Genomic DNA, 21,725 nt, shown 5'->3' with positions numbered 1-21,725 from the left:
AGGGCCCTGTGGGCCAGGTCCAGGGCTCTGGGGTTCACCTGGGTGGGTACAGGGTGACATGCTGGCTGCAGGCTGGGTACAAGTGTGACCGTCACTCACATCTCTCCCCCACCCCCAGGCTTTTTTGCTGAGGGAGCCACAGGGAGTGATTTAAATAGGTTTATTTCTTCATTTACAAGAGGAATATATTTGGCTTCTCTCTTAAGACTCTGAGATTCACAATCAATCAGCAGCTCTAAAAAATAAAGGAGCAGTTTGGCTTCCGGAAGGAAGAGGAGGCAACACTTGGACCAGTTCTTGTACAACAAGAAAACATCGCTGGGGCCCCGGCTGAGGCTGGGGTGGAGGCTGGGCTTCGGGGGTAACCACCCCCACCCCACCCTCATCAAGCCTCCCCGGGTACCCCAGAGCTCGGTGGGTGGGTATTCCACTAGCTTACACCCACTGAAGCCACAGCCAGCCAGTAACTAAGGGGTAGGAAGAGCATTGTCCAAGCCAGCTCTTGGGGTCTCCTACTGGCCACTGGGGCCCCCGACACCAGCACCACCTTGATGGCAACAAATGTGCAGGGAGTGTGTGACACAGGGCTAAGCTCCCCCAAAGGGGTTTGGGGCTGGTGTGACGTTGGCAGCTGCATCTTGGTGTGCGCACAGGCGTGAGTGGGGTGATCAAAGCCAGAGTGAAGGCCTGGCCCCAGGGGGTCATTTGTGTGATAGGGGCTGGCCTCTCCCAGCACCTCAGCCCATGCAGGAAGCTTTGTGGAGAGCTGCTTCCTCCGGCAGTGGAGGCCTGGCGGCTGCCCCATAAATTCTGGGAATGGTCTTCTGGGCCCGGGCCCGGGCCCTGGCCCTGGCCAAGGCTCAGCCCAGCCTCTGGAGGGAGTGGGTTCCTGGCTTGGGGTGGTGGCAGGGAAGGGCTAGACAGCAGAAATATTCCTGGGGCCCAGGTGGTGTGCCGCTGCAGCCAGGGCCTTCACCCCTGGTGATGCCAGCTTGTCAGAACAGTCCCCACCTGGGACCTCCAGGCCACCAGCCAACCCGAGATAGACAGTGGCCTCAAGCGAGACCCGCCCGGCCAGGGGGTGCCCAGCTTCATCTGCCAGGTTGAGTCCAATGCCCCCAAGGTCAGAGGCCAGCTGAAAAGCCGTGGTCCTGAATGCCGGCCCTCACCTGGGCCTCAAAGCTGGGACTGCCGCCCCGAGACCTGGGCCGTTTCCTCTCCATATGGCCCAGGGCCTGGTGAGTCTTCAAAACTGCGGATCGTGCTTTGCCCAGCAAGTTGCCTGGGAAAGTCCAGCCGCCTGGCCCTGCGTTCCAGGGAGGGCAGGGACTTGCCCAGGATCACATAGGCTGGTGGCAGGCCAGGCTCTCGCTGGACACCCACTTCGGGCTGCCTTCTTCCTTGGCCCCAGGGGCCTGGCAGCCCAAACCTAGGGCCAGGAATCTGTCCAGCCTCGTGGCTCCAACACACACAGCCTTCCAGGGTGACTGAGGACACCGCCTCTTCCTGAAGCCAGGGCCACTCAGCAGGTCCTGGCCAGAGCGGGTGGGCGCCTAGCCGTGGATCATACAAAAGGCTGGTGGGCAGCCCAGGCGGTCCCGGACGCTGTAGGACACCTTCCAGACCAGGTGGGAGTGTGGGTTCTTCATTGTCCCAGTGGCACCTGGGGAAAGGGGCATCGGGTCAGAAGGGGCTCGGTGGGGCCCCCTGCCAGGCTGCCCTCCCTCCCTCCTCCACTTGCCGTTGGAGCAGCAGGGCTCCCCCCGGGCTTGGGGCTGTGACCCTGGTTCTCATGCTGCTGGGAAGCTGTAGCTCCCACAGGGAAGGTCCGAGGAGCCAGGCCCTGGTACCTCCAGGAGGACCCAGGAGGGCAGAAGTCCTGATAGAGCAGGGAGTTCTGGCCAGGCCACACCCAGCCCTTGGAAGGAAGGAAGGAAGGAAGGGGAGCTATTTACTGGAAGCTGGAGCCTTGACCCACAGCTCCATCAGTGAATTCTGGCAACATCAGAGTCCAAGCCTAGGGTTGGTGGGAGGTGCTGGGGCAGGAGGGGACTCTGGAGGAAGAGTGCTCCCTGTCACCTAGCCCTGGCCTTCCCCCTCCCCTCCCCGAGGGCCTCCCTGCCTGCACTCACCACCTCAGACTTTCACAGATGCGGGCGGCATCACCAGCTGGTTCACCCTGGGGGAGAGACGGGCGGGGGTCAGGGTGGCGCGTCAGCAGGGGCCGGGCCCGGGCACTGCTCTGGCACATCGCGTCGTGGGGGCCAGCTGACCGGAGGTGCTGGGCAGGGACCTCGTCAGCCCCAGGGGGAGGTGGGAGAGCCCAGGGGTGGGGAGAGGAGAGAGAGAGGAGTGAAGAGGAAAGGAGAAAGAAGTCAGAAGGTGAGAGGAAAAGGAAGGGGGAGGGGTCCCGGCTTCGAAAACCACCAAGTCCAAGCCTGGACCACCAGACACCCCTGTGGCCCCCCACAGCTCCAGGCCGATGCTGGCGCTGAGCCCCACAGGCGCGGGAGGCCCGGGGACTGGACCCCAGCAACCAGGCCACCCACTGGGTGCACCCAGGTCTCCCCTCTGCCACCCCCGAGCAGAGCTCCCAGCAGCCTCCCTTCAGCCCCACTCACTGCTGCTCAGCCTTGGCACGGTCGCTGAGGAAGAAGAGTGCCGTGGCGAGGAAGAACATGCCCCCCAGGACCACGACGAAGGGGCAGAGCATGAGCGCGTAGCCCAGGCTCAGGAACTCCCAGAGCGGGGAGTCCTTGGTGCTCTGGCGGATCAGGTCTGAGATCTGTGAGGATGTGGGGGGTGGGTGTCAGGGCACAGCCCTCGAAGCCCTCAGCCTCCCCAGGCCAACCCCTCCCCACCCCCGCAGGGCAACTCACAAAGCCAATGAGGTAGGGGCTCCCGGCGTCCCCCAGCAGGTGGGAGGTGAAGCTCTGCAGGGCCACAGCCGTGGCGCGCCGGGTGGGGATGACCACGTACTGAGGGAGAGGCGGGCAGGTCAGCGGCCCGAAGAGCCAGCCCCAGCCCCGGGCCTGGCACCTCCGAAGCCCCACACCCTCAGACTCCCTCCTCCCGTCTGGACCCTGCCCTCCTCCCCGCCAGCCACCCCTCTCCTCCCTGAGCCCCTCCACTCACACACAGCTTCAGTCACCCCCTCAGCGCCAGGGGCTTCCCCACCTCCAGCCCAGACCAGTGCCACCTGCCCCAGAACGAAAGCATCATTGCCCTCAAACCTGCTGTGCTCCCGGGACGCCCCTCAAATGGGAATCTTCACCTCCCTCCCAGCTACTTGCAGCCAAGGGAAGGTAATTTGGGGGCTGCCCAGGTGCCAGTCACTAGAGGCCATTAGCCCAGAGCCCTCCGAGCCATCGGGAACAGCCACACCGCCACCTCTCCTGCTCCGCTCTCGCTCTGTTCCTGAGACCAGGCTGCCGTGGCTTCTGCCATTGGCCCATAGTCACGGGGACACCGAGGCCCAGAGAGGCACGTGTTCCAGGGGAACCCGAACTCTAGCTGGGGCCATTTGTCCTCACTCCCATCAAGCTAAAGACCCATCTTGGTTCCCCTCCCTGAGGACCAAGTAAGGCCTGACGCCTGGGACGGGAGCTGGTGAGGCAGGCCCCTGCCTGGAAGAGCCTCTGCTCACACCCGTGGGCACCTCAGCACTGAATGCCAGGTACTGCTGGGCCCCAGGCCCCCATCAGACCAAGCAGGCCCGAGCCACAGGAGGCCCACTTCAAAGCGGGGCAGACCAGAGTCAGGAGGGGCTGGGGCGGGGGCGGGACAGGCACAGCCAGCTCTGTGGGTGTCCCGAGCCCCTGTGCCCTGAGCTCCAGCTGCCTCACCTCTTTGGAGTGCCAGCCTTAGTGGACATCAGCAGTCAGCACCCATGGGCACCGCATTGCAGGAAAGGTGGGGGCGGGTGGAAAAAGGCCTGCATCTGGTTAAACGGAGCGGCCTCGTTTCCAGCAGGAGTCAACTGACACTGAATAAACTGGGACACAATTTCCCTGGGACCCTGACCCTGCTGGCAGCCGGCAGGTACTCCCCCGGGGGTGGTGGAGGCAGGGGAGGAGGGGTCCTGGCCAGCACCAAGGGCACTTGATCTGCACAGACTCACTCGTCCCTTCACACTGGGCGTGGGCAGCGACCCCAGCCCACTCCTGCCACTGCCTGGCTCTGTGCTGAGGCTCAAAGCTGCATCAGACCTCCCCACCACCACCGCAGCACATGGACTCAGGGGGACAGAAAGAGACAGCCCAGGGGAAGTGGATACACCAGGAGGCTCGGGGTGGGCAAGGCAGGCTTCCCAAAGCACAGGAGCCAGCAGGGGCTGCGGTGCCTGGCAGACTCATCTCCTGGGCTGTCCCATGCTGGGCACCCAACTGCAAGCACCCTGAAGGTCCACCCATGAGTCCTTCCTCTGTCTGCCCCAGAGCCTGCCCTGACACCTCTCAGACACACTCCCCTGTCCCCTGCCAACCCTGGCCAGGCTGATCCTTGGGCACGAGACCAAGTGTCACACCCCTGCCACCCCCAGCCAGCCACGAATTCTTAGCCCCCTCCTGGCTCCTCCCAGGGTGCTCCCATCCCCACCCAGGGACACAAGCGCCTGCTGGCCACTCAGACGGCCCTTTGTCCCCTGCCGGCTGGTCTGGAGCCCATTGTTGGCCCTGTGAAGACGGCCTCTGTCCGCCAGCCCCAGCCACAGGCACTCGGGCAGGCGCGCCTGGGAGCCAGGCTGAGCAAGGAGGGGCAGAGCCCATGAACACTCAGACCCGGGGGGAGGAGTGCTGGCAGGCAGCAGTACCTCGGTGCCAGCCTGGCACTGCCAGCCTCCCAGACACTAACCTGAGCCTCGAGACACCCCTCCCCACCCGGTCCCCACATCTCACTCTGCCCGCCTAGCCCTCTGCTTCCTGGCCCTGTCCAGACGCAGACCCCAAACTCTGATCCCCTCCCTGCCTCTGGCTTCACCTTCCCGCCAGGCCTGCCTTCCCGCCCACCCCCTACCAGCTCTCCTGCCCCTTCACCCGCCCTTCCCAGCCGCCCCTGTGAGGTCGAGGCCTGGGTCAGCTGCACAAGGTGACCTCAGCCTCCCTGGCTCACCATGAGGATGTCAGCGGTGATAGCCCAGTTGGAAAACAGCAGTGTCTCCCCAACGAAGATACAGATCTGCCCAGGAAGAGAGCAAAGCAACCATCAGGGGACCCTCCCCCTGCAGCGGCCACGGGCTGCTCCCTACACTGGCTGCTGGCGGGGAGCCCACAAAACCTCACCCCCCTCCCAGGCCCGCATCCATTCATGGGCCGTCCAGAGACTTCAAGCCATGCCCATGGCCCTGAGGCACCCAGAGGACACAAGAGGCCAGGGATTCGCAGGGCAGCCAGAGAACAGGAGCCTCCCTAGGGAAGGGACCATCCCACAAGTCAGACCGAATTTCCCATTCTAGACCCTCCCGTGGCCCAGGCCCAGCTCCCCCAGCACCCCTCCCCCCACCGCACTCACATAGGCCCCTACGATGCTGCTCTTGGCAGCCACGAAGATCAGGCAGATGAAGATGGCAGAGCCCAGCATGCCCACGGCACACACCAGGGGGTCGGCCCGCTGGGTCCGCAGACGGCACCAGCGCGTGGCCCCTGCACCCGTGACCACGCCCAGGAAGCCCGTAAAGCAGGTGATGGCCCCGAAGATGAGGCTGTGGGGACAGAGGATGGGGGCATGAGTTGAGGGGCGTCAGGGCTCAGGCTGAGGGGCCTTCCTGTCCAAGGTCCCACCCCAAGGGGCCCCACCTGTCCTTGGCCCCGCAGGGCGGGCTGCTGCACGACTCCGCCGTCTTCTGCACGACTTGTGCGCGGTGCAGGTACAGCGGGATCCACATGCCCAGGGCCCCTGTGGCGAAGGAGACAGCCGACGTGGCCAGGGAGGAGAAGACGTAGCTGCGGCTGGGGAGAGGCCAGGCAGTGGCACTGAGCTGAGGGACCTCCTCCAGCTCCCACGGGCAGCCCCGTGCATTGGGGGGACAGAAGGCCCCAAAAGCCTCGTCTTACAGGCCCCAGGGGTGAAGGTTCAGGCTGCAGGAATAATGGATTCTTGGGGCCAAAACGTCCCTCCCAGCACTGAGACAGCAGAGCTGGCGTGTGTCCAGCTGAGGGTGCGGAGGGCTGCCCTGCAGGGAGAGCCCCTCACCTCAGCACTCCTCCCCCTGCCCGCCAGGCCCTTCCCAGCCATACTCACTTTCGGATCAGGGCCTTCATATCTCGGAGCCATGAGGTCCGGGCCTTGAGCTGGTCCCCAAGCTGGTCGGCATGGCCTCTCTTAGTGGCTGGGACCAGGATGAGGATGAGCGTTCCTGTGATCATGCCCAGGACAGGGGACACCTATCAGGGAGCAGGAAGTTAGGACACCAGGGCCTAGCCAGCCTCGTCTCTGCTGCAGAAGGAGGGTCTCGGGCAAACCGTGACTTCTCCAGGCCACAGGCTTTTCCTCTGAGCTGGGGTCTGCCAAGCCTTCCTAACTGGGCTGCTGAGAAAAGCTGGGGCTGAGGTCAGTCAAGGGGCTGGGGGCTTGAGATGGACCTTCCAGACCAGGGGCAGGACCGGAGCAGGGAAGATGCAGGGAAGGAAGCCAGACAGACGGGAGGAAGAAGGGGTGGGTAAGTGGAGCAGTGTGTGGATGGACAGAGGAGGAAAGATGGCTAAAGAGATGGATGGAGAACAGGAGGGAGGGAGGGAGGGATGAATCGATATATGGATGTATGGACAGACGGATGAATGGACAGACAGACGGACGGACAGATGGATGGACGAATGAGAGAAGTAGATAGCCAGATGGGATGATGACTTTGAGGGAGGAGAGAATTCCTGAGGCAGGTTCCCAACATAGGTTCCTGAGTCACAGGGCACTGGGAAGGTGCTGTCTGGGCGTGGAGCGTCTGACTGACAGACCAGGTGGGCTGGCATTTAGGGGGATGGCCCATACAAGCCCCACAGGAAGAGGCTCACCAGCCCTTTTGGGTCTTCCCTGTGTCCAGCCCATTTTCCAGAAGAGAACCTCCAAGGCCCCAGGTTTCTCTCCAGATGGGAGGGTGACATCCTGGCAGCCTGGATTCCATCCCAGCAACCCCTCAGAACAGTCTCCCTTCACGCCCCCGGGACTGGGAGCCCCTGGGTTGGGGAGTTCCTCTGCATGCCACCTCCCTCTCGCACCACCCCCCCCCATTAAGAAATTCCACGGAGGCCGCTTCCTTCCTGCTTTTAGGAAAAAACACTTTGTCTTAAGCTTCCGCTCCTCCGAGACACTGGGGGCCTGTTTCCTCCGATTGCACTGTCCTGGGGCCTCGGTAACTTGCCCCAAACCCAGTGAGACAGGAAGTGACTCCAGACCCTGGGGCTCCCATGCAGAGGTCTTGTCCCAGCCTTACCCTAGCACAGTGCCAGGGCTGGAAGCAGGAAGCACCACCATGGACATGGAATTTCCTGACATGGTGGGAGAATCCTTGGTTCTCAACCTGGGACTCCTGGGCAGGAGATTCCAACCCTCAGCCTGGGGGCCCTGAGGGCGGCAGGACTGTGTCTGGCTCCCCGCCCGCCTGAGCATTCTGACACCTCGAGCTGTACTAATCTGGAAGGGCAGGGATTTCAGGGTCCAGGCAGCTGGGGAGGAATCCTGGAGGCCTACGTCCTCGCCTGGGCTCCCTCTCTGGGCAACCCTGGGGCGAGGTCTGGACTAGAGGGTGTCCTTGTGGAGGGAAGGGACGTAGGCCTTACCCGCAAGGCCCAGTGCCAGTCTCCGGCTGCCTGCTTCACGCTGGAGCCAGTGATGTAGCCCAGGCCGCTGCAGAGAAGAGACACACGTCAGGCTGAGCAGAGACGGGCTGGGGACAGGGAGTGCCCACTGGTCTTCGAGGAGGCTGCCCACCCTCCCCACCCGGCCAGCTGGCCAGGGAGTGGGTCCAGGCGTTTCTCAAAGGCTGGCCATCCACCTGTTGAGTTCCCTGAGGGTGCAGGGCACCTTCCCCAGATCCTCAGCCAGAGCCCGGTGTCTCGGCTCTCACCTGCCCAGTGGGATGGCGAAGTAGAAGACGGACAGCATGAGCGTACGCGTGTTCTTGGTGAAGAGGTCGCCGATGATGGTGGGCGCGATGGTGGAGTAGCTGGCCTCGCCGATGCCCACCAGCCCCCGAGACAGGACCAGCAGCCAGAAGTACTGTGGGGAGGGGCGGCGGATGCTGGGGACCGGCTACCCGCTCTCTGCCTCTCATCTCCTTCCCACTTTGCTCCCTCCCCCTGCAAGGCCCAGGAGCCAGGGGAGAGAAGGGTAAGGGTGCTGGTGGGCTGCACCTCTGTAAAAACGACCTCCCGGCCACTCCAGGCCTCAGTTTGCCTCTGTATAGTGGGTCTGATGGGGCCTGGCTGGCCCACGCTGGGTTGGCATAGGACGATCCCAGCTTGAGAGTGGTATGGCCCAGGCAGACCCCTCGGCCCCGATAAGCTCTGGGGACGCAAGCCTAGGTGTTCACTCTCCACCAACCAGGAGACCTGCTCCCTGGTTCTGGCTGCACTTCGGGAGCCTCAAGCCACCACATTTCACTCTGTCCCTCTCCCAAGCCGGGTGACTGGGCCAACTCTGGCAGCGCTGCATGCCCAGTGTGAGTCGGGAGTGGGCAGGGAAGCCCAGGGGGCCCAGAGCCCCTCCCGCTGCACACATCAAAGGGCAAAGCCTGGCTCAGCGAGGAAGCGTGGGGCCCTGCCAGCTGCTGGTGGCGCGACCCTTTGATGTGGACCTGTCCCCTCCTGTCCCCAGCTGCCCGAGGCCTGACAACCCAGCCTGGTCATCGTTCCCCAGCCCCACCCTGACCACTCATCTGGCCAGCATTGCCCACATCCAGCCCTCTCCAGGGGCTCCCTGACTTCCCTCCATCTGCTCACCTTGCCCCCAGCTGGCTGTGATCCCGGGTGCTGCCTGGGTGGGCCCATCTCTGACCCCTCATGCTGGTCTCTTTCTCCCTCTCGCTCTTCCCATCTCCCCATCTGCCCTTAGCTCCTCACCTCTGTTTCTCTTCCTGGGATCACCTGCCCACAGCCTTGGCCTGTTTTTCTGTGGGGTCATTTGTCTCTTTTGCATTTTTTTTTTTTTTTTTTTTTTGAGACGGAGTATCACTGGAGTACAGTGGTGCGTTCCTGGCTCACTGCCACCTCTGCCTCCATGGATTCAAGTGATGCTCCTGCCTCAGCCTCCTAAGGAGCTGGGATTATAGGCACCTCGGCCTCCCAAAGTGCTGGGATTACAGGCATGAGCCACCATGCCTGGCCCTCTGTGTGAGGCAGGGCACAGGGGCTCACGCCTGTAATCCCAGCACTTTTGAGAGGCTGAGGCAGGAGGATTGCTTGAGGCCAGGAGTTCGAGACCAGCCTGGATAACATAGCGAGACCCTGTCTCTACAAAATTTTAAAAATAAAATAAAAATCACCAGGACATCAAGGTGCACGCCTGTAGTCCTAGCTACTTAGGAGACTGAGGCAGGAGGGTCAGTGGAGCCCAGGAGGTCAAGTCTTCAGTGAGCTGTGATCACACCACTGCATATCAGCCTAGGCGACGAGGCACGGTGAAACACATTTAAGGCCAGGCATGATGGTTCACACTTGTAATCCCAGCACTTTGGGAAGCCAAGACGGGTGGATCACCTGAAGTCAGCCTGACCAACATGACAAAACCCCATCTCTACTAAAAATACAAAAATTAGCCAGGCATGGTGGTGAGTGCCTATAACCCCAGCTACTCAGGAGGCTGACGCATGAGAATCACTTGAACCCGAGGTAGGGAGGGCAGGGGGTGTCAGAGGTTGCAGTGAGCCGAGACTGAGCCATTGCACTCCAGCCTGGGCGAAAGAGCAAAACTCCATCTCAAAACAAACAACATTTAAAAATAGAATGAACGTAAAAGGAAACCTTCCATGCATCTTGTCCTGTAACTTCCTTTTGCCCTCTCATTCTTATCTTTTTGAAACCCATTTATGCTGATGAATCAAGATCTAGTTCATTCTTTTCCTGTCAAGAGTCTCACGGGGATGGGCACAGTAGCTCACACCTGTAATCCCAGCACTTTGGGAGGCTCAGGTGGGTGGATCACCTGAGGTCAGGTGTTCGAGACCAGCCTGGCCAAGATGGTGAAACCCCGTCTCTACTAAAAATACAAAAATTAGCTGGTGTGGCGGCATGTGCCTGTAATCCTAGCTACTTGGGAGGCTGAGGCAGGAGAATCACTTGAACCCGGGAGGCAGCGGTTGCAGTGAGCTGAGATTGTGCCATTGCACTCCAGCCTGGGCGACAAGAGTGAGAGCGAAACTGTCTTAAAAAAAAAAAAAAAAAAGTCATACATCATTTATCTGTGAAGCCAGTGACCGCCATTTAGATTGCTTCCTTTTTTTTTTTTTTTTTGCTATGACAGTGCTGCAATGAACCTTCTTACGTGCGTGTGTCTACAAGCTGGAATTTCTCTTTTGGGTATATACCCCAAGGAGAGGGCTGGGCCGTAGAAAATACAGAGAGTTTTATAATATCCTGCCCTTTCACTCTGAAAAGAGACTCGACCAATTTACACTCCCATCGGCAGGGCTGGAGTTCCCGAGTCCCCGCAGCTTTGATAACACTTGGTATTGTCAGCCTTTGTAATTGTCGCCAATCTGACGGGTGTGAAACAGTACCTCACTGCTCTCATCTGCATTTCCCCATTGCTGGAGAGGCTGAGCACTGTCTCTTCCTACATTTATTGGCCGTTTGGGTGTCTTCTGAAGCTGTCTGTAACCATCCCTTGCCCATTTTCTGCTGCGTTATTTGTCTTTTTCTTACTGATGTATAGTCCTAGATTTTAAGAGCTTGCTTTTCACTTTGCCCTCTCCTCTCTGGACTTTATTCTGCAGTATGGTTTGAAATACAGACCAAACTTTTCTTTCAATCCAGATGGAGAGAGTTCCTCCCAAGCCACCTGTTTCAGATGCAGCTGCCCTCCTCCATGAAATCCCCACGGAAGTGAGGACTCTGTCGCGTGGATCTTAGTCCACGGCTCTGCTGTTTGAGTTAGAATAGCTGCATTTTCATAACCGAGAGGCAAATCCCCTTTCACTGTTAATTTTTCACAATGTTCTTGGCGGCTCCTGGACATTTTCTCTGCCAAATTAACTTCGGAACCCCATGGCCACGGTCTACCAAAAACCCCCATGGGACGCAAATTGTGACTGCAATGGATTTCTAGATTCATTGGGGGTGACCTGTTTCTCTCTGTGCCTCTGCTTATCTCCTTTACCAGCTCTCCCTCCCCTTCCACACACCCAGAGGTGGGCCCAGACCTGGCACGATGGCCTCGACTCACTGGTCAGTCCCAGGAGCAGCCCCAGAGGTTGGTGACCAGGGGCCTGGCCAGGGGCAAGACAAGACCCTGAGGGGCCCTAGAGGTTTCTGATCCAGTCCCTTTTTTTTTTTTTTTTTTTTCTGTAGAGAGAGTCTTGCTCTGTCACCCAGGCTGGAGTGCAGTGGCACAATCTGGGTTCACTGCAACCTCTGCGTTCCCAGGTTCAAGCAATTCTTTGGCCTCCACTTTCTGAGGAGCTGGGACTACCGGTTCACATTGCGATGCCTGCTAATTTCTTCTGTATTTTAGAGATAGGGTTTCACTGTGTTGCCCAGGGGGGTCTCGAACTCCTAAGCTCAGGCAATCCACCCGCCTCAGCCTCCCAAAGTGCTAGGATTACAGGCGTGAGCCACTGCACCCGGCCCAGTCCTTATTTTTGACTGTGGCCACCAGGCTCACTTGCCATCCTGGGTCTGGAGCTCACCTGACCTGACCCTCCTCCGTGAAGCTGCCGAACGAAGCAAGGATGTCCCTGGAAAACCTGCCGATTCTCTCCGCCCTCCCTCCAACATCCCCTTTGTCCACCTACATCTGACCTGGCCATTGTTCTTCAAACTTTTTCAGAGCTCAGCACTACCACAGAAGGAAGCCCAGACCCTCGAGCCTGGCATTCAAGCTTCTCCATGACTCAGTCCCCGCTTCCTTCCCAGTGAAGATGCAATCCTCAATCTTTCTTTTTTTTTTTTTTTTTTTTTTTTTTTTTTTTTTTTTTGAGATGGAATTTTGCTCTTGTCACCCAGGCTGGAGTGCAGTGGCACAATCTCCACTCACTGCAACCTCCGCCTTCCAGATTCAAGCAATTCTCCTGCCTCAGCCTCCCACGTAGCTGGGATTACAGGTGCATACCACCATGCCTGGATAATTTTTGTATTTTTAGTACAGATGGGGTTTCTCCATGTTGGCCAGGCTGGTCTCGAACTCCTGACCTCAGGTGGTCCACCTACCTCAACCTCCCAAAGTGCTGGGATTACAGGTATGAGCCATTGTGCCCAGCCCAATCTCACTCTTTCAATACACTGCACCATTTTTACATCTGTGGGTTGGCTCCCTCTGCCCATGATGCCTTCACTAAAAGGCCTAATCTCCCAGTCCTGCCTGCCTAGCTCAAATACCACCTCCTCCAGGAAGCCTTCCCTGACCCCATGGATTTTAAGAGACAGCTGTCTCTTTAGTGAGGACACTTTCTGCACCTCTTGAAGGCTCTGAGCACAAGAGCTCCTGTCAAATCTTCCTGCCCAAAAGCCTGGGTGCTCCCAAGGACAGGGCTATACTGAAAGCCTCCTTGAACACAGATCATGTCCTCCCCTTCTTCCATCATCTTTCTCTACAGCAGCCATCATGTGATTGCCCCTCTCTGCTTGAATGCCCCTAGAGATGGGAAACTCACTATCTCACAAGGCAAACAGGCTCCTCTGCGGAAGAAAGAGCAGAAACAGGGACTGGTTGAACACGGGCCGTGTTCCAGGGCCTGGCCCTTCACAGCTCGGCTACTTCTCACAGGAAACCTTCGAGTTGAGAAGCATCATCCCCATTTTAACGATGAGGAAACCGAGGCTCAGAGAGATTAAGGGTAAGTTTCTCTAGGTCACAAAGCTGAGTCGGCAACAAAATTGGGATAGTCAAGCCGAGACCTGGGAGAGCTAAATGAGAGGATGCTTCTTTGTGTTGAATTGATGGTTGCTTCTGTGGAACATCAACCCAAGAAGTTAGCTGGTCATCAGACCAAGCACAAACTGAGCAAGAACCAGAGAGGGGTAGTGACTCCCCCAGGGTCACACAGCCAGGTAATGGCAGAGCCAGGACTAGAACCCAGGGCCCTCACTCCTAGGCCAGACTTGTTCTTTGCATCCATCCCAAGTCAGAGGGCCACTCAGAAGAAGTCAGGAGGCCACTTGGGCTGCAGGTCTCTCAGGTCGGACCAGCATGGGGAAGGCCCCAGCTGCAGGGCTGGTTTGTGAAAGTGCCCGAAGACCACCTTGTCCCTCTGCACTGGGAACGCGCTGGGGTTCAAGCAAAGGAGCTGGAAGCCCTGGGCTGGACGAGCACAGGCCAGTGAGACTCGCTGCTCGCTGGAGGGCCCGGGAAGCAGGGGTCGGGGAGAAGCCGGGGTGGGCCTCACCTGCTGGGGAATGAAGGAGCTGGAGAAGGTGACTGCCGACCAGAAGAAAATGCCGCAGCTGAGAATCACCTTCCTGTTGAAACGATCACCCAGGTAGCCGAAGATGGGAGCAGCCACCATGAAGCTGCAGATGAACACTGCACAGGGAAAGGGGAGCTTGAGGGGCGGACCGGGCCCCGCGCCCCGGCCCACCGGCCCACTTCACAACCGCTTGAGGCCAGGTCCCCGTGGGGCAAAGCGACTGAGGAAGCAGCCCAGAGACAGGGGACCTCAGCTCCACCTGCACCCCAGGACGGCGGGACCGGCCTTACGAGGTCAGGCGATTCCGTGGCACCATCCCCTCCAATGTATGTCCAGTTGGCCCAGTTTGTCCAGTTTTAGGTGAGCCCCTTGGGTACTTTTTTTGAGAGCCTTGCTCTGTCACCCAGGCTGGAGTGCAGTGGCGCGATCTCGGCTCACTACAACCTCCGCCTCCTGGGTTCAAGCAATTCTCCTGCCTCAGCCTCCCGAGTAGCTGGAATTACCGACTTGTGCCACCATGCCCAGCTAATTTTTGTATTTTTAGTAGAGACAGGGTTTCACCATGTTGGCCAGGTTGGTCTTGAACTCCTGCCACAGCCTCCGAAAGTGCTGAGATTACAGGCGTGAGCCACCGCGCCCAGACTTGGGTTCTTTCTAAAAGAGTAAAGACCTATTTATTGAACATTTTCTACATGCCAGACACTGTGCTAGGGGCTCAGCATGTCATATCTCATGTATCTTTTTAAAATTTGCTTCTGTTTATTGTTTTGAGACAGGGTCGTACTCTGTCACCCAGGCTGGAGTGCAGTGGCACAATCTCAGCTCACTGCAACCTCCACCTCCTGGGTTCAAGCAATTCTCGTGCCTCAGCCGCCTGAGTAGCTGGCATTACAGGTGCAGGCCACCATACTTCGCCAATCTTTGCGTTTTAGTGGAGATGGGGTTTGGCCATGTTGTCCAGGCTGGTCTCCAACTCCTGGCCTCAAGTGATCCACCTGCTTAGGCCTCCCAAACTGCGAGGATTACAGTTGTGAGCCACTGCACCTGGCTGTATCTCATGTATCATGTACCTTTCCAGCCCCTCCCACCTCACAGATGCAGAGTCAGACACAGAGGGAAAGTGACTTTCCCAACAGCTCACAGGCAATAAAAGTCCCAGTGGGGATGTGACCCCATCTGCCTGACTCCAGGGCCTGTGTTTCTTATACTTTACCACACTCTTGTACTCCTTATTCTACTTGGGAAAGAAGTTCAGAGAGGGGAAGGTATCTACACAAGGTCACACAGCAAGTCAGGGCAGAACTGGGCCTGGAACTCCATTTCACACCTGCTGGATCACACAGCTGCCCTTGCTCCCAGCATCTCAGGGGCTTTCCTGCTGGCTGAAGACACTGTCATCCATCCCCCCATCCTACCCTCCTATCATTCACCAGCACCGCCACCATCAATTTTTTTTTTTTTTTTTTTTTTTTGAGATGGAATCTCGCTCTGTTGCCCAGGCAGGAGCACAGTGTCACAGTCTCGGCTCACTACAACCTCCGCCTCCCGGGTTCAAGCAATTCTCCTGTCTCGGCCTCCCGAGTAGCTGGGACTACAGGCGAACGCCACCACACCTGGCTAACTTTTGTCTTTTTAGTAGAGACAGGGTTTCACCATGTTGGCCAGGCTGGTCTCAAACTCCTGACCTCAAGCGATCCGCCCGCCTCAGCCTCCCAAAGTGCTGAGATTACAGGCATGAGCCACCACACCCGGCCACCACAATTTTAAATAGAGGGGTCAGAGGAGGAGATATTTCAGCCAGGATCTGGAGGAGGTAAGGAAACAAATCATGCAATTCTTGGGGCAAGAACAGCAGGCGCCCAGACCCTGGGGCAGGAGTCCACTCAGCATGTCAGAGGACAGGAGTGAGGCTGGGGTGGGGCCTCAGAGCCCCCGGTGATGACTGTGACGTCCATGGATGACAAAGGAAGATATGAGAGCATGCCGAGCACACACCATGACCTGGCTTTGTTCTTCCAGGACAAGAGGTTAAAAGACTCATCGGGAGGCCACTGCCAGCAATGGGAGGGGCCTCGGAGGTCCCAGGTGGTATGAAGAGGCACAGAGCAAGGCAGGGTAGACCCTAGGTCACACGGCAAGGCAGCCCCCTTCCCCGTTCCTCCCCCTGGAAGGCAGTCCCACAGCTGATGGACAGATGGCCAGACAAAGGCTGGGAGCGGCAGACAAGGCAACCTATTGGCCTCTGACCGCCAGGCTGAATGTGTGCGTGGGCCCGGCTGCTCCTGCGTGGGCCTGAGACCCTGGCGAGATGGGACCTGAGAGGAGAGAAAGAGGGAGAGAGGAAGAAAGGAGGAAAAGAGAGGGGAAGGCCGGGCGAGAGGGCTGGGCACAGCCCCCTGAACTTGGCTGGGGGAGTGACCGCCCCTCTCTTATGCAGGCAACAGCAGGCCGGGGAGTGTATGTACATGGTGGGTGTGCAAGGAGACCCACTCATTCCAGAGGCCTCGAGCAGAATCTCCTGTAGGTGCACAGACCTGGGCATGTGAGACACTCCCTGGGCTCAAATTCACCTCTGCTCCCTCCCAGCCGGTAACCTCAGTCAGGTCCCGACCTTTCTGTCCCACCTTCAATAGTGTGCTGAGAAACGTTTAACTGGCTCTGAAAAAGGGGCTAGAAGAGCCCTCATGTGGCGTGTTTGCTCCTTTTTGTTTGTACTTGGAGTCTCTGTCTCCCAGGCTGGAGTGCAGTGGTGTGGCCTCGGTTCACTGCAACCTCCACCTCCCAGGTTTAAACAATTCTCCTGCCTCAGCCTCTGAAGCTGGGATTACAGGTACGTACCACCATGCCTGGCTAAGTTTTGTATTTTTAATAGCAATGGGGTTTTGCCATGTTGGCCAGGCTGGTCTCAAACGCCTGACCTCCCACCTCAGCCTCCAAAGTGGTGGGATTACAGGCGTGAGGCACCATGCCCGGCTGTGGTTGCTCATTTCTGTGGTGTAAACATCCGCCCTGGCTGAGTGGTCACTGATGGGAGTTAGAGAGGGATACGCTGCCCGGGGTTTCTGCTGCACAAACAGAACAGACCTCACCACCACGGGAACACGCTAACACTTAAACATAGTACAATCATTAGGAAGTGAGGGCTTTTGAGTTATCACTTTTTTTTTTTTTTTTTTGAGATGGAGTCTCGCTCTGTCCCCCAAGCTGGAGTACAGTGGTGTGATCTCAGCTCACTGCAACCTCCGCCTCCAGGATTCAATCGATTCTCCTGCCTCAGCCTCCCAAGTAGCTGGGATTACAGGTGGGAACCGCCACACCTGGCTAATTTTGTGTTTTTAGTAGAGATGGGGTTTCACCATGTTGGTCAGGCTAGTCTCAAAGCCCTGACCTCAGGTGATCCGCCTGCCTTGGCCTCTCAAAGTGCTGGGATTATAGGCGTGAACCACTGTGCGCGGCCCCCCGTTTCTAATTACTTAATTGTAAGTTAATACAATTTAGTTATTAACAATGGTTGTATTTAACGACCAGCTCACACACCATTCCTGAAATGTCAACAATCGACTCTCATGAGCCCGTCTGAGCCAGCGCCAACATGCCAACATCCTCATCTGTAAAATGAAGATAAAAATAGCAGCTCTCCAGGGTTGGTCTGGGTACTGCCTACTGCATGTGAGGAGGTACTTAATGCCACACCCTGCCCAGAGCAGGCCAGCCTTGGTCAACACTGGGCCCTTGTTTAAATTAGTCAAGGCAGAAATTATTTCCTCACATCTAGAAAAAGAATTTTTCCTGCTGGGCCTGCCTCCAAGGACCTGCCTGAGATCACATCAGAACGTGGGCAGGAGGGAGATTTCCAGTCGCATCAGGACTCACGCATGTTAGGGGGAGGGGGAAGAGTTGCCCTCCCTGTGCCTGCCTGTGCCAGGTGGGGAGTAGACAGAAGCAGAAGAAGAGTTGCCCCCTGTCTGGCCAGGGGCAGATCCTGTTCATAAGTTGCCCCGTTTAAGGACAACCTATGCTGAGCAACCAGCAAGGAGCTCCAAATCCTGCCAGAATAATGAAGAGGGGCTTCCTGGAGGTGGCGGTGTCAAAGCTGGGTGCTGAAGCATGCACAGGAGTTTACCATTACAATAATACTTAACATCAATGAAATACACTGAAATGTACACTTCAGATCTTACCAGCAATACCAGATCATGGTGGATGAGGCATAAAGCTTAGTGTTCATGATAACCACACTTATTTATGGAGCACTTGTTACAGGCAAGGCCCAGGCATGCAGCCTCGACATACACACAGACAGTCTCACTTCATTCTGTTCTCTTCATTTGACAGAGGAGACAGTACAGGCTAAAAGAAGTGACGTCACACTGCTAGTGTGTGGCTCAGCCAGAATTCAAACCCCAATTTGGCAGGCTCCAGAGCCCTTGGTTGACATCACTCCACCGTCTGCCATGCTGGGAAGCGGGACGGTCCCCGCCGATGTTCCAAAGGTCAGAGAAAGCTCAGGGCACTGTGAGGACAGCAAGGAGACAGGTCAGCCCACGGTGTGAGAAGGCTGAAGAGGAGGCAGCGCGAGGGGAGGCCGTGGAGGGAGGACTGGACTCTGAAGGGCAGGGCAGCGTCTGGTGTTTAGAAGGCCATGGAGAACCACCGCCCCCAACAACACGTGAAAAAGCCCCCGCCATGTGGGTGAAGAGGCGTCAGAGGGCCAGGGCCCAGACCTTGGCCAGACCCTGGCCATCATGGCCATTCTCCGCTCTTGGCCACAATGGATCAGGAAGCACAGGCCCCTCCTGGCTCTTTCAAGCCCTCCCTGGCTTCTGGCTGCTCACTCAGATGGGCAGAAGCCCCCAGGACCGCAGGTGGACTCCTGGCAGAGACAGGCTCGCCCCAGCCCCGCCCACCGGCCCCAGCCTGATGAACTTGCCCAAGCACCTACGTGCCTTTAGCTCCCCAAGTCCATGCCCATCTTACAGCTGGGGTCACTGAGGCCCCAAGAGGTGGTGGAATTGGCCCTAGATGCCAGCATGTGAGGAAGGAACACTCCACACCGCTGCCTGCCCCCAGTGCCTTCCCTCAGGACAAGGCGTCCAGGGTCAGGGGGAAGGTGGGGTCCATTATTGCCGATCTCCCTCTGCTCAGGATGGACAGGAGAGAAGACCCCTCCTGGCCCTCTGGGAGGCCACAAGCCTTGAAGGGGCCTGAACACAATCAGGGTAGGCGCGGGGAGGGGGCAGAGAGAACGTCGCTGGCAGAAGGGACAGGATGGGCGAAGGCTCGGCCGTGTGAACCTCGTCTGATGTGGACACAGAGGCCAGCAGGCAGCTCTGCTGAAAATAAAGACCAGCCTGGCTGGGCCTCCAGGCTAGAAGCTTCCCCTGCCCACCGCCCCGCAATCCCGTGGTCTTTGTTTGTTTGAGGAGAGCTTTCTGGGCAGACTGGCGGCCCCACCCCTGGTTCTGGCAGGGGCGGCTTTCCCAGCAGTTCCACAGGAGGACATCCTGTGGAGGGTGCGGGGAGCCCTCGCTCAGCTCACGTGTGCTGAGCCCACAGGTCTGGGACAATGGAGAGGCAGGGCAGGCAGCCAGGGCCTGGCGGGAGGGGTCGGGCAGCAGGGAGGGAGGACTCAGAACAACCTGCCGGCCTCGGGGTCTCGGGCCGGCGCTTCACTCCCTCCCCTCGCTGTTCAGGCAGGAGGCCATCAGAAAGCCACAGGGGGTGGACGGGTGCCTCAGGTGCTGGCCACCTCTCACCTCACGGCAGCCCAGAGCTCAGAGCCCCCACGGGGACTCACTGTCCTGGTGGGCAGGCCCAGACCCCCGTCCATGGTGAGGGGAGCCACCTTCCTGGCATGTCTGGCCTGTATGACCCCAGAAGGCCATTCTGGAGCAGGAGAGATAGGGCTGAGCTTGGGGGAGCCCTGAGCCCCCACTCTGTGACCTTGGACCCTGCATTCAGCCCTTGCCTCGGCCTGGGCTGAACCACGGCTATTTTTACATAGCTGACCTGTTATTTGGAGAAGACTTGCCATCCTCCACATCCTGTGGGCAGGGAGGATGCTCAGGAGGCATGGGTGGGGTGGGGCCGGGCTCTGTCATCCAAGGGACAGCCCAGATTGGCCAAGCCAAGGGAGAGTGCTGAGGATAGATGGCCCCATCGGCACCTGAGAGCTCACCACACTCAGACTTCACACCTCCTCTGTGATCCCTCTACCCAGGATATAAACTGTGCTGGCCTCTCAGGCCTCAGGGTGAATGAGGTTTTGGTGCCACGTCTTGAACAGTGTGGGGGGCTTGGGGAACAGCCACAGGAGCTGTCCGACTGTGCCTTCAGAACCCAAGTCTGCTGAAGCAGGAGGCGGTTGGCAGGCTGGCCAAAGATGTCGGGGGAGAACGGCCAGGACACTCGCCCTAAAGCAGAGAGGCACTGTCTGGTTTCAGTCTGAGCTGGCTCTTCCTGTCCCCACTCTCCCTCCGTTCCCCCCTCCCCATCATGGCACTTCCTCATGACCCCACAAACTCCAGCCCTGAGGAGCCTTCAGCTTCCTCTGCCACCCTTCCCACACTTGATCTCGGAATAAATACCCTGATACACACATCTTACATGGACCTGCCCTGCTCCAAAACCTTCTCTGGCTCCCCACTGCCCCAAGACAAAATCCACATGCCTTATCTTGGCCTTCAAGCCTTTCACAGGCAGACCCTGCCCACTGTTGAGCCTTTTCACCTCTGTTCTCCCCATGCACCAACCCATGGCCAATGGGCCACACAGGTCACTGAGTTAGGCAGTGTCACAAACAACCTTCATTCTCCCTCATCCTCTGTGTGGCACTGATGTCGATTTCCTCAGATCTAACTTTCTTTTTCCTTTTGAGACGGAGTCTCGCTCTGTCACCCAGGCTGGAATGCAATGGTGCGATCTTGGCTTACTGCAACCTCTGCCTCCCTGGGTTCAAGCAATTCTCCTGCCTCAGACTCCCAAGTAGCTGGGATTACAGGGGTATACCACCATGCCCGGCTAATTTTTGTATTTTTAGTAGAGCCAGGGTTTCACCATGTTGGTCAGGCTGGTCTCGAACTCCTGACTTCGGGATCCGCCCACCTTGGCCTCCCAAAGTGCTGGGATTACAGGCATGAGCCACTGCACCCAGCCTGCTCTATTAATTTGGAATTTGAGTTTGTCTGCAGTGACGATTGTCCCCTGTGTCCCATGCAGGCTCTGCATCATGAAGAATTCCCTAAGGAATGGTCTGGGATTTGCTTCTGCTGGGGTCCCTGGAAATATAGGGGGGGGCCTCCGTGGGGAAGGAATTAGAAGGCCCAGGCCTGTATGCAGCAGAGGCTGGAACTAGGCTCTCTCCATCAAGCTAGAGCCAGGTGGGAAATGTCCGTTCTTGAAAGGGAACTCCACCAGAAAACTACCCACCAGCGTGGGGACACAGCTTGGAATCAGGGAGCTTGGCTGGAAATGGAACCACCATGCTTGGAATGCAGAAGCCCCAGGCCTGGAAACTGAGCCAGACTGGTGCTCCTTTGCTGAATCTGGACGACGTGTTATTACGGAAGTTGGTTGGGCTATTCTCACCGTTTTTTATGTATGTTTAAAATTTTTCGTGATAAAAATGTTTATATTAAAAATACTGCGACAAGCTTCGAAGACATTTCTCTGGTCCCTAAACACTCTGCACCACTTGGCTTCGATTCTAGCTCCTACTCCATTTTCTGAGTTCAGCTCTCTGCTTCTGGCATCTGGGAATTTCCCTGCTAGCTTTAGCTGTCAAGCTTAGCTTTGTAATTTAAACATGTTTTCTTGGCATATTTTATCTAGCTTGGAGGGGAAAGGAGGGCTTCACACATTTACTCGATCTCGCACGCTGACTACAAACTCTCACTCATCTTTCAAAGCCTCATTCTGATGTCTCCTCCTCGAGGACGAATTCTCCACCTGCCACCTGCCAGGGCGAGGCGCACGCTCTCTGCCATCCACCAGGCTCCCACAGTCCCCCTGTGCCCGGGTGGTGACTTGATGATACATTTTCTGCCCCCGTAGCTAGAGGGAATCTACCTAAGGGCAGGAACTGAGTCTGGGCAGAGCCCAGCACACAGCCTGCCAAGCAGTAGCTTCAGTGGCAGCTGCCTCTTTAGGTATAGGTCATGGCGGTTCCTGATTTCCC

General features: G+C 57.8%; 1 protein-coding gene across 3 annotated transcripts in view; it reads right to left on the bottom strand.

Moving 5' to 3' along the window:
* Nucleotides 1–145: 145 nt before the first annotated feature.
* Nucleotides 146–21,725, bottom strand: part of SPNS2 (SPNS lysolipid transporter 2, sphingosine-1-phosphate) — a 39,892-nt gene continuing 18,312 nt past the window's right edge. For 2 of the 3 annotated variants that reach the window (XM_039476152.2, XM_074388381.1), the window contains 10 exons: nucleotides 13,529–13,665; nucleotides 8,057–8,208; nucleotides 7,770–7,836; nucleotides 6,238–6,380; nucleotides 5,793–5,945; nucleotides 5,509–5,698; nucleotides 5,110–5,175; nucleotides 2,880–2,978; nucleotides 2,622–2,785; nucleotides 2,136–2,293 (listed from right to left, as the gene is read on the bottom strand). In XM_039476152.2, coding sequence (XP_039332086.1) covers nucleotides 2,215–2,293; nucleotides 2,622–2,785; nucleotides 2,880–2,978; nucleotides 5,110–5,175; nucleotides 5,509–5,698; nucleotides 5,793–5,945; nucleotides 6,238–6,380; nucleotides 7,770–7,836; nucleotides 8,057–8,208; nucleotides 13,529–13,665 — 1,250 coding nt within the window. In that variant the 3' untranslated portion in view covers nucleotides 2,136–2,214. Of the gene's footprint in view, nucleotides 1,664–2,132; nucleotides 2,294–2,621; nucleotides 2,786–2,879; nucleotides 2,979–5,109; nucleotides 5,176–5,508; nucleotides 5,699–5,792; nucleotides 5,946–6,237; nucleotides 6,381–7,769; nucleotides 7,837–8,056; nucleotides 8,209–13,528; nucleotides 13,666–21,725 lie in introns of those variants that run through there. The other variant, XM_003933132.4, reaches the window with a different exon arrangement.

Source organism: Saimiri boliviensis, chromosome 17, assembly GCF_048565385.1.
Source record: "Saimiri boliviensis isolate mSaiBol1 chromosome 17, mSaiBol1.pri, whole genome shotgun sequence".
Taxonomy (NCBI): Eukaryota; Metazoa; Chordata; class Mammalia; order Primates; family Cebidae; genus Saimiri; species Saimiri boliviensis.
Note: the sequence above shows the minus strand (reverse complement) of the source record. Positions and strands in the feature narration are given on the sequence as shown.